The following is a 21791-nucleotide window of genomic DNA, read 5'->3' on the forward strand; positions in this document are numbered from 1 at the left end:
TTCTGTGTGTTGAAGTTGAAGTTTGATGGTGACAGAAACTTTCCAGTAACTTTATAAATCTAGAGGTATAAGACTAGTGGAGCAGTTAGAAAATGCTGGAATTATAATAAAAACACTTTGAATGGTAAATGTGCCCTTTAGATTTGTAGGCATTGATTATTCTTTCTCATCGGCGCCCTGCTCCTTTCAGCTCTGCGCTCAGGTGCAGCCACCTGCTTCCTTCCTGCCTGGCACCCAGCGCTACTGCCAACAGTGAGTTTCAGGGAGCGGTTTTACGGTCTGATAGTGGGATTCCTCGACAAGCGTCTCTTTTCACTTCGTCAGTCATCTGTGCAGTCTCTGACTCTGAATTACCAGAACCTTCCGGGTAGACCGTCAGAGATCGAAAGCAGCCCTCTGGTTTGCGCGATTTCACTGCTTTTCTCCATATCGCGTGCAGGCTCTGCGTGGGCTTATCCGTGGACGGCTGCACACACGGTAAGTTCATCTTTCGTTGGTCGTTTTAAAGCAGTTTTGGTTCCGTGGCTGTGGTGTAGTGAGGCCGATTTCAACAGACAGACAGACAGAAAGAACTCTGCGCCTGAACAGACTGGACCGGCATGTGGACATGATGGTGATGCTGGTCCACCCAATACTAGAAGCTGACGTCCTTAGTGCTGCAATCTGTCTAACGTTACAAACTCATTTCATGTTATCAGCAGTTAAGATGTGGGCTCTATCTTTACTAGGCGCTGGTTTAGAGGCTACAAACACACATGATGTTAGACTTTAAACTGACTGTGTTACCTTGGACCCTGTCAGAACAAAAACAAGCACTGAAGAAACGTTACAATTAAAATATGTTCATATGTTAATCTGTGATTATAATCTGATTATAATGCAATAGCTAAAATACCCCCCCCCCCCCCCCATGTAATGATCACTGTTGACATCCAGCCCATTTCTAACTCCTGAACAGACACCTTCTCCTAACTGAAGAAGACATCCTGACACCATGAGTAATATGACCAAGAGCTTTGATGAAGAGCTGACTCTGGATGTTGCTGTCCAAAACCTGAGGAAGATGAGAATAAACAGTGATGCAGCGGAGTCACAGAACACACACGCAGGTACAATCACCTATGGAACAAAGTATTCATTGTAAGCCACTCGTCATATATATTCCTTTCATAGACCTCCATATTTTATGGAAATATATTTTATTTCCTGCAGAGAGAAAACCATCTGCGTCCTCCGCCTCCTCTGCTGTGGTGCCTGTTATCACCAAGGTTGAGATGCTGGTTCAGACACTTCACGGTGGCACCACTGAGTCCGGGAATAAGGTCACTGGATCAGGGAATAGAATATCCGGGTCAGAGAATAAAGTCTCTGGGAAAAACAATATAGTCATTGGATCAGGAAATATAGTCACAGGGTCAGGGAATAGAGTTGTTGGGTCACGGAATAAAATCACTGGCTCACAGAATATTGTCACTGGATCAGGTTTTGTAATTACAGGGTCAGGGAAAAAAATCACCGGGGATGAAACAGATGGGCCCAGAATGAGACAACTACAGGGGAATTTCTAATTGTTTTTTGTACTGCACACAGTGAGTACAGACTTCAAGGAAGCTTGTGTTTTCAGTGTTTACTTTATGGCCTCAGTAATGACACTCAGGGTGTGAATTAACATTATGAATTAACATGTAAAGACACTGATTCAGCTTTCTGTATTGGAACTTCAGCAGGGAAATAACAGTAGTGGTCATATCTCTGAGTGGACTGACAGCCAGTGTGCTCCCATTGGATCCTTGTGGTACTGTGCTTGCTCACACATGTGGCTAAGGTTAGGGTTGAGGATGGGGGTGGGAGTAAATTCTGCTACTCATCGTAAAGATCATTAGAGAGTAGCGAACTCAAAAAATAACACGTGGATCCAAAAATACTTTTGAAAAAAATGTGTGTGTGTGACGTCACATCAGATTTACAGCAATATCTGTACACTTTGTCATTTTTTAAATTGTTTTTTTTTTAATGTTAAATAAATAAATCATCATAAGTCTAAATGTTTGTTTGAATGGAACAAGACATCTGGCCTAAGGTTGTCTCCTCTCTTCTTGTTGCCCAAAACCGAACCAAATATGCACAAATGCTGCAAAGACTAATCCTGGTGCACATAAACAAAAGCACCAAACACCAAAACTAACCATCAGTTTATAAACGCAGTGGAAATATATCTGCATGTAGTTCACGTCTCCACCAGAGGGTGTCGCTCCTCTCTCTCTCTCTCATAAGAAGCCAGGGAACGCTTTGTGAAGTATGTGATCCTGAGTCTGGAACTTTAGGTCTTACTCCTTTTTTGTTTTCTTCTGACTGCACCTGAACTTCTACATCTGTGTGTGGCCACTCTGAGTCTGTGGATAACCGGTGAAAAGTAACTCATGTCCATGTTTCCATACAGGCCAGGGACATTAAAAAAATAATAAACAACACATTTTCTTAGAGTGGAAAGTTTATTCAAGAAACCAAATTGTGGTGTAAAAAAGCCATCCACTTTAGAGATGGAAAACAACACACACACGGACCTTAAAGTCCACATTCTCCTTTTGTGCCCCCCCCCCTTTTCATCATATTTTCGTTGCGTGTTTCACAGCACCTCTGTGTCACATCTGCTGCTTGGCACTGGACGGATGCACACTTCCTGTAAAAAGCGCAGAAATCGAAAGTACCCCGCTGGTTTGCGCCATTTTCTAGATTTCGCCTGCAGGCTCTGTGTCATCTGGTGCGTGGTTGGATTAACGGTAAATTCTCTGTTGTGGTCTTTTTAATGACTCTTTGATTGTGGTGTAGTGGCGCCACTTCCACAAAGTGGATCTGCAGATTAATCATCTACCTGGTGTTCGGTCTGTGGTGTTTACTCGCACCAGGAGCCATTTGTTGGAGTTGGAATCATGCGTGGATGATTTTTTTAACTCCAGGAGACCGATCGATCGATTCGGTCCTGAAACTTTTGAAGAGTCTTAGCCTAGTGTAAACTAGGACAGGTTTGACTTTTCACAGCACAGATGTTTTGGAGCAGGGCCTGGTCTCATGTGTAGGCCCTGTGTCCTCCGTCCTTTTAATTCTGAGCTTGTATGGACACAAACTCATTTTCCAGAGGAAATGTTTGAATTTGTATTTGAACGGATGTTGTTCCCCCTTAGTCAGGAGAAAAATAACACTAAAAAGTCAATAAAAGTACTAATAATGTTAATGTTTCTATTAAAATGTCTGACAATGTGCTGACATGTTATTATAATAATACAGAAATTATATTAGTCTAATTTCTGGTAAGTTTCCTTTGCTGCTTAGACTGATTCTGTGTCACAAGTGTAATTTATGTTAACATGGCTAACTATATGTACCACACAAGTGTTGGTAATAATCATTATAAACATCTTTAATATTATAAATGCCACAAATGCTGAGATTGAGACATGGTTCAGTGATAAATAAGCCACAGCAGCACTCCCTAATGAGTTTAAATATGTACGATGTGTTTAAGGTGAAATGACGGCCTCTAAAAATACCAGTCCGGAGAAGTAATGATATATATTATTATTATAGTATATATCATTTTTATAATAATGTAATATGCATAATTGTATGATGATTTTTAAGTATTTGTATAGTGCACTATTGAGTGTATTTCACGTCCACCATATTGTTTTGTGATGTCACAGTGATGTACCAAAACGTTGGTCAGTTTTAGTACAGATAGAACTCCACAGTTACTAACTTCTCTAACCTCTCCCTGTTCAGTAAGCAGACATGAATGTTCCACTGCTGCTCCTTGGTGCTCTGGAAGACCTGGTTGATGAGTACTTCAAAACATTTAAGTGGTACCTCTCAATGAGGGTCTTGGACAGCTGTGAACCCATTCCTAAAAGTCGTCTGGAGAAGGCGCTCCGGCCTGAAACTGTCAGTAAGATGATAGAATGCTATGGCGAAGAGCTGGCTGTGGACGTTACTGTCAAAATCCTGAGGAACATGAGGATAAACAGTGCTGCAGAAGAGTTAAAGAAAGCACACACAGGTACACTCACCTAAAACAAACTATTTATTACAAACCTTCTTCACATATACTCATTTTCTGCACCTCCTTCTTGTCTCTTGCAGCGAGGGAAACATCTGCACCCTCCACCTCTTCTCCTGCTGTGACACCTGCTACTGCTGCACCTGCAATATCAGCTCAGCAAGGGGGAGTGATCATAGCCCCGATGGTCCACGGTGGCTCCACGGTGGGGGCGTGGAATATAACCATCAACAAACCAAATGAATGAAATGAATGAATTCAGGACAGGACAACTAGAAGTTAGGTTTAGGTTGTTCTGTTGCCCCTGTCAGTCAGAACAAAAACAAGCACTGAAGAAACGTCACAACTAAAATATGTTCATATGTTAATCTGTGATTATAATCTGATTATAATGCAATAGCTATTATGTTAGAAAAATAAATGTAATCTTTTTAAATATTGCTTAGGCTCATCCGGTGTCATTATTAATTAAATATAATGTAAGCTGCTTTCGTGCAGTTAAATTCACATGGATCAGGTTTTGTAATTACAGGGTCAGGGAAAAGAATCACCGGGGATGAACAGATGGGCCCAGAATGTGACAACTAGAGGGGAATTTCTAATTGTTTTTTGTACTGCACACAGTGAGTACACAGCCTTCAAGGAAGCTTGTGTTTTCAGTGTTTACCTTACGGCCTCAGTAATGACACTCAGAGCAACAGCTCAGGGTTATGAATTAACATGTAAAGACACTGATTCAGCTTTCTGTATTGGAACTTCAGCAGGGAAATAACAGTAGTGGTCATATCTCTGAGTGGACTGACAGCCAGTGTGCTCCCATTGGATCCTTGTGGTACTGTGCTTGCTCACACATGTGGCTAAGGTTAGGGTTGAGGATGGGGGTGGGAGTAAATTCTGCTACTCATCGTAAAGATCATTAGAGAGTAGCGAACTCAAAAAATAACACGTGGATCCAAAAATACTTTTGAAAAAAATGTGTGTGTGTGACGTCACATCAGTTTTACAGCAATATTAGTACACTTTGTCTTTTTTTAAATTGTTTTTTTTAAATGTTAAATAAATAAATCATCATAAGTCTAAATGTTACAGCAGCAGCTATTTATTGCTATCATTTTCAGCTTGAAGGTTCTGAATGGAACAAGACATCTGGCCTAAGGTTGTCTCCTCTCTTCTTGTTACCCAAAACCGAACCAAATATGCACAAATGCTGCAAAGCCTAATCCTGGTGCACATAAACAAAAGCACCAAACACCAAAACTAACCATCAGTTTATAAACGCAGTGGAAATATGTCTGCATGTAGTTCACGTCTTCACCAGAGGGTGTCGCTCCTCTCTCTCTCTCTTATAAGAAGCCAGGGAACGCTTTGTGAAGTATGTGATCCTGGGTCTGGAACTTTAGGTCTTACTCCTTTTTTGTTTTCTTCTGACTGCACCTGAACTTCTACATCTGTGTGTGGCCACTCTGAGTCTGTGGATAACCGGTGATAAGCAACTCATGTCCATGTTTCCATACAGGCCAGGGACATTAAAAAAATAATAAACAACACATTTTCTTAGAGTGGAAAGTTTATTCAAGAAACCAAATTGTGGTGTAAAAAAGCCATCCACTTTAGAGATGGAAAACAACACACACACGGACCTTAAAGTCCACATTCTCCTTTTGTGCCCCCCCCCCCCCCTTTTCATCATATTTTCGTTGCGTGTTTCACAGCACCTCTGTGTCACATCTGCTGCTTGGCACTGGACGGATGCACACTTCCTGTAAAAAGCGCAGAAATCGAAAGTACCCCGCTGGTTTGCGCCATTTTCTAGATTTCGCCTGCAGGCTCTGTGTCATCTGGTGCGTGGTTGGATTAACGGTAAATTCTCTGTTGTGGTCTTTTTAATGACTCTTTGATTGTGGTGTAGTGGCGCCACTTCCACAAAGTGGATCTGCAGATTAATCATCTACCTGATGTTCGGTCTGTGGTGTTTACTCGCACCAGGAGCCATTTGTTGGAGTTGGAATAATGCGTGGATGATTTTTTTAACTCCAGGAGACCGATCGATCGATTCGGTCCTGAAACTTTTGAAGAGTCTTAGCCTAGTGTAAACTAGGACAGGTTTGACTTTTCACAGCACAGATGTTTTGGAGCAGGGCCTGGTCTCATGTGTAGGCCCTGTGTCCTCCGTCCTTTTAATTCTGAGCTTGTATGGACACAAACTCATTTTCCAGAGGAAATGTTTGAATTTGTATTTGAACGGATGTTGTTCCCCCCAGGAGAAAAATAACACTAAAAAGTCAATAAAAGTACTAATAATGTTAATGTTTCTATTAAAATGTCTGACAATGTGCTGACATGTTATTATAATAATACAGAAATTATATTAGTCTAATTTCTGGTAAGTTTCCTTTGCTGCTTAGACTGATTCTGTGTCACAAGTGTAATTTATGTTAACATGGCTAACTGTATGTACCACACAAGTGTTGGTAATAATCATTATAAACATCTTTAATATTATAAATGCCACAAATGCTGAGAGTGAGACATGGTTCAGTGATAAATAAGCCACAGCAGCACTCCCTAATGAGTTTAAATATGTACGATGTGTTTAAGGGGAAACGACGGCCTCTAAAAATACCAGTCCGGAGAAGTAATGATATATATTATTATTATAGTATATATCATTTTTATAATAATGTAATATGCATAATTGTATGATGATTTTGAAGTATTTGTATAGTGCACTATTGAGTGTATATCACATCCACCATATTGTTTTGTGATGTCACAGTGATGTACCAGAATGTGTCCAAACATTGATCAGTTTTAGTACAGATAGAACTCCACAGTTACTAACTTCTCCTCTCCCTGTTCAGTAAGCAGACATGAATGTTCCACTGCTGCTCCTTGGTGCTCTGGAAGACCTGCTTGATGAGTACTTCAAAACATTTAAGTGGTACCTCTCAATGAGGGTCTTGGACAGCTGTGAACCCATTCCCAAAAGTCGTCTGGAGAAGGCGCTCCGGCCTGAAACTGTCAGTAAGATGATAGAATGCTATGGCGAAGAGCTGGCTGTGGAAGTTACTGTCAAAATCCTGAGGAACATGAGGATGAACAGTGCTGCAGAAGAGTTAAAGAAAGCACACACAGGTACACTCACCTAAAACAAACTATTTATTACAAACCTTCTTCACATATACTCATTTTCTGCACGTCCTTCTTCTCTCCTGCAGCGAGGGAAACATCTGCACCCTCCACCTCTTCTCCTGCTGTGACACCTGCTACTGCTGCACCTGCAATATCAGCTCAGCAAGGGGGAGTGATCATAGCCCCGATGGTCCACGGTGGCTCCACGGTGGGGGCGTGGAATATAACCATCAACAAACCAAATGAATGAAATGAATGAATTCAGGGCAGGTCAACTAGAAGTTAGGTTTCATTCATTTGTTCTTTACACAGTGAGACCATATCTCTTTGTATCTCTCTGTATAAACATCCAGCAGCTCAGGGTTATGAATTCAGAGTTTTATATATGTACTGTATATATATATGTATATATATACATATATATATATGTCCTGTGGTGGTAAATTCAGTGCACATTGTAGTCATTAAAATATTTGCAGATAGGAGATTTACTACTATCATGCTTTACATGTTATCCAGGCATGTGGATACCAAGACACTGTTTACCCATGAATTTGTAATAAAATATTTTTTACCTCATGTAATGATGAAGAATGTAATTTATTCTTAATAGATAGTGTCTTCTCAAAACTTTATTGATTAATGTCTTCCCAACATAAAAATGTTTAGTGAGACTTTTCTATCATACCGTTGTCTGGCTGTTTGTATTATTTTGTGTAAGAATAATAAAACGACTGTAGTAGAAAAACTGTGACATCTCGCAGAAGTGAGGGTAGCAGGCTACACAGCTTGTGTTAATGTTTGTCTAAATAATCTGAGTTGTTGCAGACTTGGTCCTTATTGCAGTGAAAATTGAATTTTATAGATATTTCAATGTCACAGATGTAAATTCTAGATTTTCGCAAAACTAAAATGTTAAAAAAAAAAAAACGTTCCGCGTATCAATCGGTTTGACGTCACTGATCTCTGCAAACATGGCAACCCAGCAATTTCATCCGACGTGGAGGGTCATTGCATTCACGTGACGAGTTCTTCCGGAAGTTCTCTATCAAAGATGACCACGTGACCGTGTCTAGGACATCTCATACATGGTATAGTCACATCCGTACAGGTGATCAACTCGGTTGTTTGACAGAAACTGGGACATGCTGGTGGACTTTTTACATCGAAAGCGTTTTTTTTCTATACCTGGAGTCACACGTCGTTTTCTGATTTGTAGCCATGTTGGCACACCGGCTGTAGCCCTGCTGACGGCCTTGTCCGCTCCTTTCTTAATGTTTTGTTCGTGATTCAACACCAGGAAGCCGGACCTTTCCACCTACAAGCTAGTTATTACCTCGCGCGATGAAAACACAGAAGAGTCAGGAAACATAACATATGTGTTTATAATTTGACAATCAACGACGTCGGTTGGGCGCAGATACGGTGGCTCTGAAGATCAACATCACTGTAACTGGTCGCGTAAACGATCGAGCCCGCTAGCTAGCTTGCTATTTAGCCATCTGGCAGGATCGTCGCTTGCTAATATTAGCAGTTCATTGCCGTTAGCAGGTTTGTAGCTGCCTGGTGATGGCTGAGGAAAACAGAGTCTGTTTTGTGGCCGGGTTTTTACTTCTACTGCTGCTTTCTGGGTGCACGGCAAGAATACACACGCTCACACTGACGGTAAGGCGACAATCTTAAAAGTATACTAGTTTACGAGAATGTTAGCATGGGTGACGTCCTGACGACATTTTATTAGCTAGCTAGTTTCATTAGCTTTATTGTAAAAAATAGCTCCTAACATATGTCGTGACGTTGTGACAGTGTAAAGATGATTTAAAGGACGTTTTAAATTGAACCATGAGTACTGTTCACTCCAGCTAGGGAATAACTGAGCAGCTCGATTCAGCTCAACCTGTTTGTTCCTCTTCACAGAATGACACTCGATCCACTGTCGACCTCAACAACTTTGGGTTTTTTGCTAATGGAACTTTGGAAGTTAACCTGTCTTCCCTGCAACTCGATGAAAAGCGTGTGAACTACAGCAAGTATCCAGTAAGGACTGTTTTCTTTCTGTGTGTGTGTGTGAGTCTCTTTCGCTGTACAGGTGTTATTTTAAACGTGTTATTTGCTTATTGTGTGTGGATTAATCAAAATTGAGCTGTGTTTGTATACAATAGTCACCTTGCTCTCTACCACTACACACCCCATTGCTACTTAGCACAGCAGCCCTACATGAACTCTATATGCTGATGTGTTTTAGATTCACATTCACAGCAGGGGAAGGTGTCACAATATAATGAGTTAGTAATTTGATATTACTCTGATCATAGTGCTAGCACTATAGTTATAATGATTAAATGAATGTTATTGTAATGCACTTTGCCTTTGGTGCAACATATGAGGTTTTTTTCTTCATTTAAAAAAAGACACTAAAATCAATAAATGGTGGATAAAAAGAGGAACCAGTATAAAATAGCCTGGCTACGATATGCCATGCCATCCTGCTTGGTATTAACATGTTGCCAATGCCTAATGGAATTTTGTATCTTTGGCATCACAGTGCTCATTTCCTTAAAAAAATCTATTTAAAATGTCAAACACATCAGTACTCTGTGTGATCTGCTGAACTGGTTTATTTGTGAGCTGTTTTCCTCAGTAGAGTGGTGGGTAAGAAAATATTTATTCAATTGGGTACTACCAAGACACTTAATTGTATGTATGACTCTGCAAGAGGGTGACAGTACTGTTGTAATTACATATATAGTCATAGTTTTTGGCATGTCATGGTTTGTTCTGTGGGTGATGACTTTGATAATAATAAATACCATAACCTGTCACTTCTTTTATAGTATTACAATATAATAATACAGCTCTATGCTGCTCATATCAGGCCATGTAGGTTACATGTATTTATGTATTACTTTTATTTTGAAAAGAATTGAAACATATGTAAAACAAAACAAAACAAAAAAAAACATTTACTGACACAAACCACTAACTGATTACCTTTATATATTTTTAGGTTGGTTTCACCCTGTCCAGGTCACGAGTTAATGGAGTCTTGTCCTACACAGTAAGTACATGAAATTGTAGTATTTTTAGTATGTGTAAGTATTTTATGTAAACATTGCTCATGGTTATTTTCAGGTCTGAATTAATTATTCTCCTCTGGAAATAACATTTTAATGTACTTTGCAACATTGTTTTTAATTCCACTCCAGTGTTGTAATATAAGCTGATAATACTGTGGTGTTTTTGTTTAACTAGGCAGAGGAGCCGGAGACATGTCCTCTCACTCCTCCTTCTCCTAAGCAGGCCAATGATGAACCTCTCATTTTTTTTCTTATTGATATCAACAAGCTCAGGTTTGTGTGTTGCAGCACTGATGTTTACATTTTTTTATTTTACAGTGCCCTGATATTGCAATGTGAAGTTTGATTAAATAATGTCTGTTTGTGCAGTGTTATTGTGAAAACTATGGGTGTACAAGACAACATCTTGACTGCCGAGGAAAAGGATGGTGCAGAAAAAGGTCGGTTCTACAGTCAGTTTACAGTTTACATACCTTTGCAGTTGCAGATTTTAAACAGACTGCACTTTAAATTTGGGGTATTTGTGCCTGCATTTGTGTTCTTTAGGTCAAAGGAAAGCTAGAGATTCCCCTGCCGACCCTGCTGCTCCTGCTGCTCCTCCTGGCCCTCCTGCCCCTGCTGCCCCTGCTGCTCCTGCTGTCCCTGCTGCTCCTGCTAAGCCACCAGAGAATGGAGATGAACCAGCAGAGGACAAGAAGAACAAAGAGTCTGCGGTTCAGAAACCAGACGAGCAAAAAGGAGAAAAGCCAAACACTGAAGTGGAAGCTAAGAAAGTTGCAGGGAAAACTTTCCATGTAAGAGGTCTTTCTGCATCAGTTTGTTTGATCAATGCAAGATTCATTTCTAATCTGTGTCTTTATTCTTTTTTTAGCTGGACAAACCTACCCAGCTGGTCTTGGCTTTGAAAAAAGTTGATGACCTTTTTAACTTTAGTGTAAGTTCACCTTTTTAATCACTAAATGTAATCAGAAGATTTGCTTGCTCTTCTTTGTCCTTGTGTAAAATGCTTTCTTGGTTCCTCCACAGTTCCACATGGTGATCGGACCGAAGGCAGAGGGTCTGTACAGCCTCAAGTTCCACTACTGTCGGAACAGGGGGCCTGTAGACAAACTGCCCTACTCATTCACAGTGAGTTCAGTGAATTTGTGCCATTACATGTGTTTTGGTGTGGGCACGTGTTAAACTTGACCATATCCACTGCAGGTGGGAGTGAGAGAGAAGAATCCAGGCGGCTTCCTGTCTGCGGCAGAAATTCCTCTGTCCCGCCTTTACATCTGTATGGCTGGTGTCTTCTTCACAGCAGCCACGGTCTGGGTGTACACACTCATGAAGCACAGGTACACATGCACAGCAACGTGTAGGCTTACCATGTGCTGCATGCTACAGCTTCCTTATTTTAAAATGTCAGATCACTTTGTGTGGTCTTGTGGTAGGACGTGTTTTTCAGTGTAAACTGTCACATCGGCAACCTTGTGACAAGATTATGTAGCCGTTCTATCATCTCTGTGTCCTTTTATGTGGTTGCATTTTGGTATGTGATGACACATTTACCTGCTCACTATGCCTCAATGTATGAGTTTTATGTTACCTATATAGATTTAGTGTATAGATTAGATATAGATTGCTAATATTTACTGCTATATTGGTGCTACATTGAAAGCTATCCCTTTTCCATTTTATAGCTGTTGCGGTATTTTAGATTTTTTAATTCCAACTAATAAAATAGTAAATTGATGATGCATAGAAGGCTACCCAGGTAATCCCAATTCTTAATAATTATGTTGTAGAAATCATTTGAATATTTTTACATCCTTTTGTGATTTAGTAACCTTCCGCCAAACAAACCAGTTGCAATACCGTACAGTGCTGATGTGTTGCATATACATTACTATAAGGTTTACTTATTCCACTGTGACAGCTCATAGAATCAGTTGGGCATTACTAGCACAAGCATTAATGCTTTTTTTTTCAGTACACACCAGTGTAACATTGTCCATACAGAGAGCATTAAACGTGTGTTTTAACTATGCTGTGGATTTTAAATAAGTAAAAAATAAACAAATGATACCGCCCTGCCTAAGTCAAACAGGATAGAGGCAGGCCAGAGCATATGTTGTAAGTTATCAGCTGGAAAATGCAGTAAGTAAAGGAAAAGTCTCTAGCTGGGTGGTTTCATTTGTACTTGACACATATAGAAAAAAATAATAATTTATAATAATGTTTAAAAACAACACTGGTACATGACACATTTCAGCATCTTTGTGTATTTTCTTACAGATACAGTGTGTTTAAGATCCATTGGCTGATGGCAGCACTGGCATTCACCAAGTCCACGTCACTGGTTTTCCATAGTGTAAGAGCCACAGTCACCACAGTGCAGGCTGTTATCTCTTCTTTCATGTATTCTGTTTGTTTTGTTTATGTGACCACTGTCTGTCTATATTAGATCAACTATCACTTCATCAACACTGAGGGGCATCCCATCGAAGCCTGGGCAGTCATGTATTATATAACACACTTGTAAGTACAGCTTACTGCAGGATATGCAGATTAGTCTTGTTTTGTATTTATCCTTTAAACGTGCTTGGTGTTCATGTATTTTCCAGGCTGAAGGGGGCTCTCTTGTTCATCACTCTGGCCCTGATTGGCACCGGCTGGGCTTTTGTTAAATACATTCTGTCAGACAAAGAAAAGAAGATCTTTATGATCGTCATTCCACTGCAGGTACTGTATGCATGTGCATAAGAAACAGCTGCTGTGTGTTTACTTTTGTTGACTCACTCACCGGTCATCCTCCAGGTCCTGGCGAATGTCGCCTTCATCATAATTGAGTCTACCGAGGAAGGTTCCAGTGAATACTATCTGTGGAAGGAGATCCTCTTTCTGGTCGACCTTATCTGCTGTGGAGCCATCCTCTTCCCTGTTGTGTGGTCAGTGTGCTTTAAGTGGTGTCAGTTACACAAAAGTTACCAAAACTAGTTTAAGGAAAAATATATAAACTTACTCAGACCCTAATAAAGATCAGCGGGTCCTGTTAGGGACAGTACTGTACACAGTGTGTTTTATAGAAGAATATACCTTATTGGCAGGAACAGGAAAGTAGTAGATTTGCCAAGTGACCAACCTATGTTCGCAATGAAGTTAACAGATCTCAAACAAGTAAAGCATGTATATTTATAGTGTCTTTGTCTTTAAGGTCAATCCGTCACCTGCAAGAAGCTTCTAGTACTGATGGCAAAGGTAAGAATCTTCATCAGTTACAACCACGAGATGTCAATGAAGATTCTCAGTCACCAGATGTTGGAAGCTGTAGAGCTGGTGACTTGTGTATTAAATGTTTTTTTTGTTTCAGCTGCCATGAACCTGGAGAAGCTGAAGCTCTTCCGGCATTATTATGTGATGGTAAATATAACTTAAATCCTCCATCCAACTGCAGATCTGCTCATTACTATGTTGCTGATGATATTGAAATGAACATGCATAATTCACTTTTTCTAGCTAAAGCTGAATAATAATGAGGCTGTCGATGATGTTGCTGATATTGCTGCAATAGGTTTAATTAGATATTTGTTTATTTATCTGGCATCAAGCTTTAGTCGTTACAACGAATTATACTGAGTCACAGTCTCTGGCATCACCTCTCCAGGCTTCTGATTCAGCCGAGTCATTCCTGCAGAGCCTGAGCGAAAACATTGTGAAGAAACACATATGTAGTACCATCTGACCTGTATAATTATATGTATAGTATGCTCAGAAGAGCAAGAGTGTCCTGGAGTATAAAAAAGTCAGTTTAATCTTTGCTGTTCTCTTCATTTCAGATTGTGTGTTATATCTACTTTACGAGGATTATAGCCATTCTACTCAAGATCACCATGCCCTTCCAGTGGCAGTGGTGCTATGAGGTGAGTGACTTTCTGTATTTCACTCTGAATCGAAAAGCACTGGCACAATGTCTTGTATAAAGTTTGCAAGTGCATTACTTATTTAAATAATTTGATTGCTTCATTACAAATGGGAAACATTAGCCCTACCTTACTCGGGTAATAATGAGTTGATGCCTGATGTTTGGGAGGATGTTCATTTAGGACTGTGACAGTAGCTTATGGACAGATATGACTGGCAGCTGTGGAGTGAATGTGTAAGCCTGTAAACCCTGCACAGCGTTCATCCTTCTGCTCTGCTTGTTTCTTTAGTTTCTGGTGGAGGTGTCTACTCTGATCTTTTTTGTGTTGACGGGCTACAAGTTCCGACCAGCGTCCAACAACCCCTACCTCCAGCTTCCCCAGGACGAGGAGGACGTAGAGATGGATGAAGTGTAAGCATACACCGTGTGAGCCAACACTTTCCATTTAACCCTCTAAACCCCACTGTTTTTACCCCGTTAAACCAAACTGTAAGTAACTTCTCTCTGGTTTTATTGCGGTTTTCTCTACATAAAAATGTGATCCATACAAATTGACTAAACTTGGCAAATTACTATACACACTAAATAACATAACAAGTCTACCATTGGTTACACAATATATTCAATGACCCATCAGATTCTTTGTCCTGAATCTATGCAGCACTAAAGCCGGACACAATAAATCCATTAACATATATTATGCATCTTTCTTTTGGCGGAAAAACAAACACATAGAAGGGATGGAGTTTCTCTCATTGGTATCTTTCTTGGGTATTATAAACAGGAATAATAGATTGTCTTTTTGTGTTTCTAGAGTGACAGAGTCAGGTGCACTGGAAGGCATTTCCAAAGTTAAGAAGACGTCTAACGGACGTGAACGCCAGAAAGAGTCCACCTTGTGAACAGGAAGTGGCGTCTTTGGGAGAGACCAATTAAAACATCCCCAGGCCAGCCGGTGTAAGGGGGTGCACACGGACCAAGACTCCCCCACTTCCAGTGACAGCTGTTCTTTTGAAACTCTTTATGTGGTTGCAGTGGCCATGCCCACTGTCTGGCTATGCAAAAAAAAAAAAAAAAAAAAGACTAACTTAGCGGATGCTCTCGGTTTTCCTGGAAATCTCTACACAGAAACTCTGGAAAGATGCAGGAGGCTCCTGCTGGACAGGTGGAGATATGGAAAGGAGCTCTGATGTTCTTTAGAGTTTTCATTTTTCTCTCTCACTCTGTCCCTCTCCAAAGATAACTATGGTTTTAGAAAAGAATTGCTTTTTGGGTGTGTTTATATTGGCTATTTAAAGCGGTACTTCTGCGAGCCTCTTAGCTGTACCTTTTTGTGTGTGATGTGAGTACACGTGTGTGTGAATGTGAGACAACGCAACATTTGAATACAAAAGTTTTTTTTTTCCCTTTGGAGACAATAGCCCATACTCAGGTGAAAAGCTATTCAGAATATTTAAAATTTAGGCAACAACACAGTGTGTGTCCTTCCCACTTCAAGGGTCATCAGTCATTCTACTGCTTCATCACCACACAATACAATATGTTACTCTTTCTTATATATTAGATTTTTATATTGAAATATATGGATGTAAGGTGGGTATATTTCAATATATTGATTTATTGAAATTTTATATTTCAGTATTATTTGTTTTTTGGTGGAGAGGTAAGAGCTCCTCCCAATCCGTCACTTGGACCGCTGCTGTAATTTAGTGCTTTTAGTGATTGAGGACTACTTACAGCCCACGTGGAGACATGTGGACCTCTTAATGAATAAACAGGTTTTCAGATCAGTCACAGAGCAGTGGTCCTGCTTGTGGTTAATGATGGCCTTGTTCTTGTTTTTTTTTTCCCTTTTTGGCATTGCTGTGCCAACCTGGGCAGAGAAGTGAACTAACTGATCATTTTTGAATTTGCCTGCTTTGTTGTTATTATTATTTTGCTCTTGATGTGAAGCTTATTTTATTAATTATTAATGACTTGTTGGTTCATGAAAGATCGGTGACATTGTGCAGCCAGGCGGGGTAAGATGGCCATTTGTAAATAATTTAAGGCTGTACAAACGGAGGCACATAACATGTTCCGTAAGAAACTGAAGGAAGCTTTCAGACAGTTCTTTGTTCAGAGATACAGATGGGTTCAAGAAAGCAAAGAGATTTAACCACCTTCATGCCTGTTGGGAGATGACAGAGCTGTATAGTGTTTACAGACAGTTAATGTGTCTCCAGGCTCTTGGTGTCAAGAACTGTCAGTTTATCTTCACTTAAGATGAGTGAAGGTCTTGTGCTTGTTACAGAGGGATGTTTGGTGTCTGTAAAACTGTCACAATAAAGCTGGAGCTCTGGAAAGGTCTCAGATGGCAGTGTTAACATCCTGTGTGTCTGGTTTTAGAAAAAAAAAGAAAGAGGGGTGGCCACAATTGATGACAGACAATCCTGTCACTATTTTAGTCCTCTCCCCTACGAACCGTGGGTGTGTAACACAGACTTATTACTTCAGCTACACGAATATAACCCACTACATCACAATCACAACTGCATGTCGTCAGGATAAATGTCCCTTTCCCTACCATCAGCATCGTAGCTTGAAGTGAAACGTGGTTTAGTCAGAAACATAAACAGACAGATAAATATTTGTAGCCCCAGTGCAGAGAAGTGTTGATATCCATGGTAAATCATTGCCTTAAGACTGTCCTGAACATGAGGCTGGCACTTGCAGTGTGTCATGTAGTATTCATCCTCCCCCGTCAATCATTTTACAGAAATTGCTCATTTGTGCTTAAACATTCTGCACTATATATATATTCAACATTCGTAGTATCACAAGGAAAAGAATGAATACCCTCAGATTCAGTGTCCTGCATTCAGGAGGTGTGTGGAGGCTGGTGCCAGCAGCTCGGAGTCAGCCCCTCCCTGCTGTGAGCTGCACGCTGGTCCTCACTGCAGTCCGCAGTAAACCCACCGGAGCCCGTCAGAGTGCAGCAGACTGCAGTCTCCATCACACCGCTCCTTCCTGCACCCCCCTGGCAGGTGGAAAGGACACACACACACACACACGCTTGCGACAATGTAAGTACTGACTCCGATTTGTAATATATATAGCTAGATGTTATACAGAGGAGACTATTTTAGGCAAGGAAAGTTGATTTATGGGCCATTTGTGATGGGCTGTGCATGCAAGAAATCCAGCAACTCAGTATTTTACAGTCTGGTGGACAGTCTAAGGATAGGCAGTTCTTAAACTGAACTGATGATTGCATTTGGAAACACTGCTCCATCTTAAAATAACCTCATTTCTTATTCTGAACACGCTTTGTTTCCCCTCCTCTGTATTAGCTGTAGATATGGATGCGGTGAAGGAGGTGCAATCAGCTTTTGAATGTCGTTCTGTATGACCTCAAAACGTCTTTGATTTTCTAAAGACAGCCTGATGATGCAGCAAATCTCTCTCTCCTCTCTGGGAGCAGGGGAACGTGTCCCGTTTCATCTCTGCAGTGTAAAACACGGGGGGTGCAGGATACTGACGCACAGACTGCACATTTCACAGCTGTCACTCACAAAGTCTCTTCCTTAGATTTAAATCCTATAAATATTCAATTTCAAGTTCATAGAGAAACTGAGATTATACTTTTCCCACACATCCAGTAGAAGCCTTTATGTTAGGAATGACATTTGTTTATATGATTATTTGAGTTTTTTATAGATTTTTTTCTGCTGCTTTTCTGCTGTAAGTGCAGGTTTGTTTTGTGTTTCCTTGCCCAGGGCTTTCCTCTCAGTCTTAGTGACGTTGGCCCTGGCGGTCTCAGCTGATGGTAGTGTTGGGTGAGTCGACTGCTTCCATTTTTCTGCCCAGATAAACTGGATATATGACACAACACACGAGTTACATGCAGTATGTGACTGTCAAACACTCTTCCAACACAATGGGTATTAAAGCACAAAATGCCCTTCACCCTTATAGGGAGGCTTTTAATGAGATCTGGCTGGATTTGTTTCCTCATTTAGCTCTAAAAGCATCAGTGCAATCAGGCTGTAATAAGATGTTACCTTCAGCTAACAAGGCATTATAGTGTAATACAGTTAAAGGGGTGGCAGGTCCCCTGATTGCTGGGAGGAGCCACTAGTATTCACAACAGGCAACTTCTAGTTGTGCCAAGGTCAAAGCCAAAAGCAAAGGTGGTAGAAATGTTTCCTCTTTTATTCTTTGCATTCTATTTGTAGGTTACATGCTTATTTTTGTTTTTTAACCAAACTACCAGCATGACTGTAATGATATTATGGTTATTCTTTAGTCAGTCTGTTGATGGATTGCTATGAAAGTTGGTTCAGACATTCATGTTACCTTCTTATAATGAAGCCAGCACATTTGTGAGCTGCATGACCTTCCACCAGTCCAACCATGAGGATGACATTTTTACATTTGTTTTTCATTAAGCAACAATCATAAGGCAGCCATTGACTTTGGCACATCTGTTCCCTTTCAAATACGTTGTTGTAACTTTTGAATGTTTATGGGCACTTACTGTAAAAACTAATTATTACTATTTTTTTTTTAATTAATTTAAGCTTCAGCTCCAAAAGTTAGGATACCAGCCTGGTTAACTGAATAGGTAAACACCAGCTTGTCAACATTGTAAATAGTTGGACTTCAATGTGAATATTTTACTTAAAGATCAGTGCAACAAGCTTCAGTCTCAGAAAGCTGTTAGTGCATATGTTATATGTATTTAAAAATAATAATAAAATAATCTTCTACACAGTCATTATTTTAAAAAAGTGCATGATAATACTGTTTCACTAATCAGACCTAAAAAGTCAGCTTTTTGGGTTGTGTCTACATATCTTGCCTGCACAGGTCGAATAGATAATTAGTATAAAGTCTCATGTCATTCTGTCGTAGACTGAGCACCAACACCAGCTTCTGCACCGAGTCTAAAGAGTGTCTGGAATATGAGCTTGTCTGCAAAACTGATGAGTATGAAGTAAGTGAGTCCTCTTATCGACCAGCACAAACACACACGTTACCTCTGCACCATGCTTTTACTCCTCACTCACTGTGTGTCTGTATAGGTGCGGCACTACACGCCCACTCGCTGGGTGTCGACAGACGCCGAAGCCTACTTCATGGGAGTGGGTGCAGCCATGGCTTTCAGGAGACTTTTCCAGTACATCACTGGAGCCAATGAAGCAGGTACACGCAGGACAGAGGAGGGAAAAATCAGCTTTGAACGGGTTTGTGTTTGATCAGTGCGTCTGTGTGTGTGTGTGAAAGGCATCCAGATGGAGATGACCGCCCCTGTCCTGGTCAAGATTCCGGAGGAGACTAAAATGTGGGAGCCAGCTATTTACACGCTCAACTTCCCGCTGCCTGCAGCCTATCAGGACAAACCGCCTGCACCCACTAATGACAAGGTGAGCTGAGGGACGCTGCAGAGTGAGGTCATTTTTCCACAGCTGGCTAGTTTCCCTTGTCTGTAATGAGGTCAAATGCTGTTTATCCTTTCAGTGTCTGTATGTGATTTGATCAATGGTTTTTACATTAGGATCAATAAAGAGCATTGATGGATGTTACAGTTAATGTAGCTGACTTCAGTGCTACTGTCGCTCAGCAGATGGAACTAGACTGTGCTTACAGGAAGGTCTTGCTCCAGACATTTATATAGCTTGCTGTTTGCTGATTCTTCCTGTGTGTCGACCACACAGCTCTATTTCACCGAGATGCCGGATATGGACGTGTATGTGAGGAGTTATGGAGGCTGGATGCTGTCAGTCACCTCCAGGCTTCATGCCCACCTGCTGACCAAAGAACTAGAGAGAGTCCGAGCTTCCTACAACCACAGCTATCACTATGGAGTCGGCTACGACAGGTGACACACTCACATGATGGTGCAGGTTATTTTTGCTTTTCCTCCTTCCTCATTTTTCTTGTTTGTGTTTGTGTGTGTGTAGCCCCTTAAAGTTATTGAACAGGCACAACGAGGTGTGGTACGTTGCCGAGGGTGATCCAATTTGCACCGACCCACAGGAACCGACTCCGGCACACACACCCAGGTCCACCCCAACAACTTCGCCCACAGACTCCCCGTCTGACCCTCCCCCACACACTCTCTCTGATTCCCCTGCACTCACTCCCTCCAACCTGTCTTCAAATACAATGTCCAACTCGTCCTCACAGCTGCCTTCTGACATCCCCACTCTGCCCCCATCTAACCCTCCACCCAGTCCTTCATCCAGCCTGTCCTCTGAGCCAGTAGTCAGCCATGCCCCAACCTCTGCCCAGATCCTGCTGGACCAAAGCACCAACTCCTCTCTCTCTGTGAGCCCATCATTGGAGCAGCAGTCTGATAGTGCTGTGTGGAACAGCACAGCACAAAGCTCTGTGGACATAGCAGCGGAAAATACCCCCATGGTGGAGCCAGAGGATGCACATTAGCAGCAGTCAGAGAGGATTGATACAGCAATAAGTATGTTAACATGGAATCTAAACTGAAGGCAAACACTGGACGTGTGAGTGTGACAGATGGACATGCTTTTCTCTTCCACCTTATCTCTCTATCCCTGTATATTACAACAACCCCTCCTTATGGCACTTAGTGTTTAACTACATGTTCTATCAAAGCTTTGCACCTGCAGCTTTCTGTATCACTGAGCACACACCTTTCTACGTCGTTGTCCTGAAGTTAACACACAGCTGCATCATAGAATTCAGTGTGCATTAGTTAGAAGGTAAGTATTCAGAGCCGAACAGTACTGAAGGCACAAACAGACGTCCTGTAACGTCAGCTTGGAAACAAAATGTAGGGAATGACCTCAGCGGGCCATTATATACCACAAGAAACATTTATCTTAATGTGTTCTAGCCAGTGCAGTTTGTAACTTTATCTGTTTAGCATCATTGGTTACTTTTGTGATGTGTGGCAACATGTTGGTAAATCCTTATACGGTCAGTGTGCCTTTCATTGGGATCTTTGCTGCAGTCTTATATCTAAATCCAATCATTTCTCCTTGGATCAAACCTCTATGTTTTGCAAAATGTTGGATCGAGAAATTATAGTAATCTTATAACTTAATAAAGAGACAGTAACAGAGTATACAATGATTTAAGGGTATATCCAAATGTTCCATTATAAGCTCAGCAAATACAAATAAGAGCAAGCAGAGTAGCATTCTGATCAGCTGCTTGCTTTGCATCCAGTATGGATGGCCATGGTATGAAGTCAAGTATGATGTTATTTTTCTTGAATAATAGCAATTAGTGCCATAGCAGAGAGAAATATACCTACTCAGAAGAGGAATGTAAACACTGCAGTAAATGGTAAATCACCTAGTGTTTGCAAAATGCAGAAAATAATGCTAACACAGTCTGCCCTCATGTGTATCTGTTCTTAGAAAATCAACTTTCAAATTTGAATCCTTTCTGTGGTGTTGCTCTGTAAACTGTGCTGCAAACCCAATGTCTGTCTCATCTAGTTGTAGTAGGACTGCCCCAAAGATCCCACAGACTCACACCTGATCAAACTAATGCAATAAGACTTATATATGTTAGTAGATTACATTCTCAACTTAAGCATCTCTGAGCTGTATATGTTCTGAGGAAGATGCAATAAAATAACACAAACCCGTTGTGG

At 40.9% G+C, this 21791-nt stretch overlaps 4 protein-coding genes and 1 long non-coding RNA gene across 6 annotated transcripts; all 5 read left to right on the forward strand.

Annotated features, from left to right (window-relative positions):
* The first annotated feature begins 258 nt into the window (after window positions 1-258).
* LOC114442125 (uncharacterized) lies at window positions 259-1907 on the forward strand. Its single transcript, XR_003671317.1, has 3 exons — window positions 259-477; window positions 959-1109; window positions 1213-1907. It is a non-coding gene; the product is annotated as an uncharacterized LOC114442125 (long non-coding RNA).
* A 739-nt stretch (window positions 1908-2646) lies between these two features.
* Window positions 2647-4495, forward strand: LOC114442090 (pyrin-like). Of its 2 annotated transcripts, none has more exons than XM_028415375.1 (3): window positions 2647-2780; window positions 3781-4054; window positions 4138-4495. In XM_028415375.1, the coding sequence occupies exons 2-3, from the start codon at window positions 3790-3792 to the stop codon at window positions 4299-4301; spliced, it is 429 nt and encodes a 142-aa protein (XP_028271176.1). In that variant the 5' UTR covers window positions 2647-2780; window positions 3781-3789; the 3' UTR covers window positions 4302-4495. The 2 variants fall into 2 exon arrangements, with proteins under 2 accessions (XP_028271176.1, XP_028271182.1); XM_028415381.1 differs by having other exon boundaries at window positions 2661-2761.
* A 1285-nt stretch (window positions 4496-5780) lies between these two features.
* LOC114442110 (pyrin-like) lies at window positions 5781-7573 on the forward strand. The gene is made up of 3 exons (XM_028415382.1): window positions 5781-5914; window positions 6916-7189; window positions 7273-7573. Exons 2-3 carry the CDS (start codon window positions 6925-6927, stop codon window positions 7434-7436), a joined length of 429 nt encoding a protein of 142 aa, XP_028271183.1. The 5' UTR covers window positions 5781-5914; window positions 6916-6924; the 3' UTR covers window positions 7437-7573.
* A 659-nt stretch (window positions 7574-8232) lies between these two features.
* On the forward strand, window positions 8233-16521 carry gpr108 (G protein-coupled receptor 108). The gene is made up of 18 exons (XM_028415191.1): window positions 8233-8851; window positions 9104-9223; window positions 10194-10244; window positions 10439-10536; window positions 10633-10703; window positions 10810-11057; window positions 11135-11197; window positions 11290-11391; window positions 11467-11600; window positions 12541-12616; window positions 12710-12783; window positions 12870-12987; window positions 13063-13193; window positions 13460-13503; window positions 13616-13665; window positions 14082-14165; window positions 14457-14578; window positions 14982-16521. The coding sequence occupies exons 1-18, from the start codon at window positions 8756-8758 to the stop codon at window positions 15067-15069; spliced, it is 1770 nt and encodes a 589-aa protein (XP_028270992.1). The 5' UTR covers window positions 8233-8755; the 3' UTR covers window positions 15070-16521.
* A 617-nt stretch (window positions 16522-17138) lies between these two features.
* soul5l (heme-binding protein soul5, like) lies at window positions 17139-21786 on the forward strand. The gene is made up of 7 exons (XM_028415328.1): window positions 17139-17232; window positions 17926-17985; window positions 19064-19145; window positions 19234-19354; window positions 19436-19575; window positions 19867-20030; window positions 20113-21786. Coding segments are annotated over exons 1-7 (1053 nt in total). The 5' UTR covers window positions 17139-17230; the 3' UTR covers window positions 20597-21786.
* Window positions 21787-21791: the final 5 nt, after the last annotated feature.

Source organism: Parambassis ranga, chromosome 1, assembly GCF_900634625.1.
Source record: "Parambassis ranga chromosome 1, fParRan2.1, whole genome shotgun sequence".
NCBI classification, from domain to species: Eukaryota; Metazoa; Chordata; class Actinopteri; family Ambassidae; genus Parambassis; species Parambassis ranga.

Coding starts and splice junctions, on each gene's coding strand:
- LOC114442110 (XM_028415382.1), top strand. CDS start 6,925: ATGAATGTTCCACTGCTGCTCCTTGGTGCTCTGGAAGACCTGCTTGAT. Junction 7,190..7,272: donor GTTAAAGAAAGCACACACAG/GTACACTCACCT, acceptor TCTCTCCTGCAG/CGAGGGAAACATCTGCACCC.
- gpr108 (XM_028415191.1), top strand. CDS start 8,756: ATGGCTGAGGAAAACAGAGTCTGTTTTGTGGCCGGGTTTTTACTTCTA. Junction 9,224..10,193: donor TGAACTACAGCAAGTATCCA/GTAAGGACTGTT, acceptor ATATATTTTTAG/GTTGGTTTCACCCTGTCCAG. Junction 10,537..10,632: donor ATTGATATCAACAAGCTCAG/GTTTGTGTGTTG, acceptor CTGTTTGTGCAG/TGTTATTGTGAAAACTATGG.
- LOC114442090 (XM_028415375.1), top strand. CDS start 3,790: ATGAATGTTCCACTGCTGCTCCTTGGTGCTCTGGAAGACCTGGTTGAT. Junction 4,055..4,137: donor GTTAAAGAAAGCACACACAG/GTACACTCACCT, acceptor TGTCTCTTGCAG/CGAGGGAAACATCTGCACCC.
- soul5l (XM_028415328.1), top strand. Junction 19,576..19,866: donor CTGCACCCACTAATGACAAG/GTGAGCTGAGGG, acceptor TCGACCACACAG/CTCTATTTCACCGAGATGCC. Junction 20,031..20,112: donor TATGGAGTCGGCTACGACAG/GTGACACACTCA, acceptor GTGTGTGTGTAG/CCCCTTAAAGTTATTGAACA.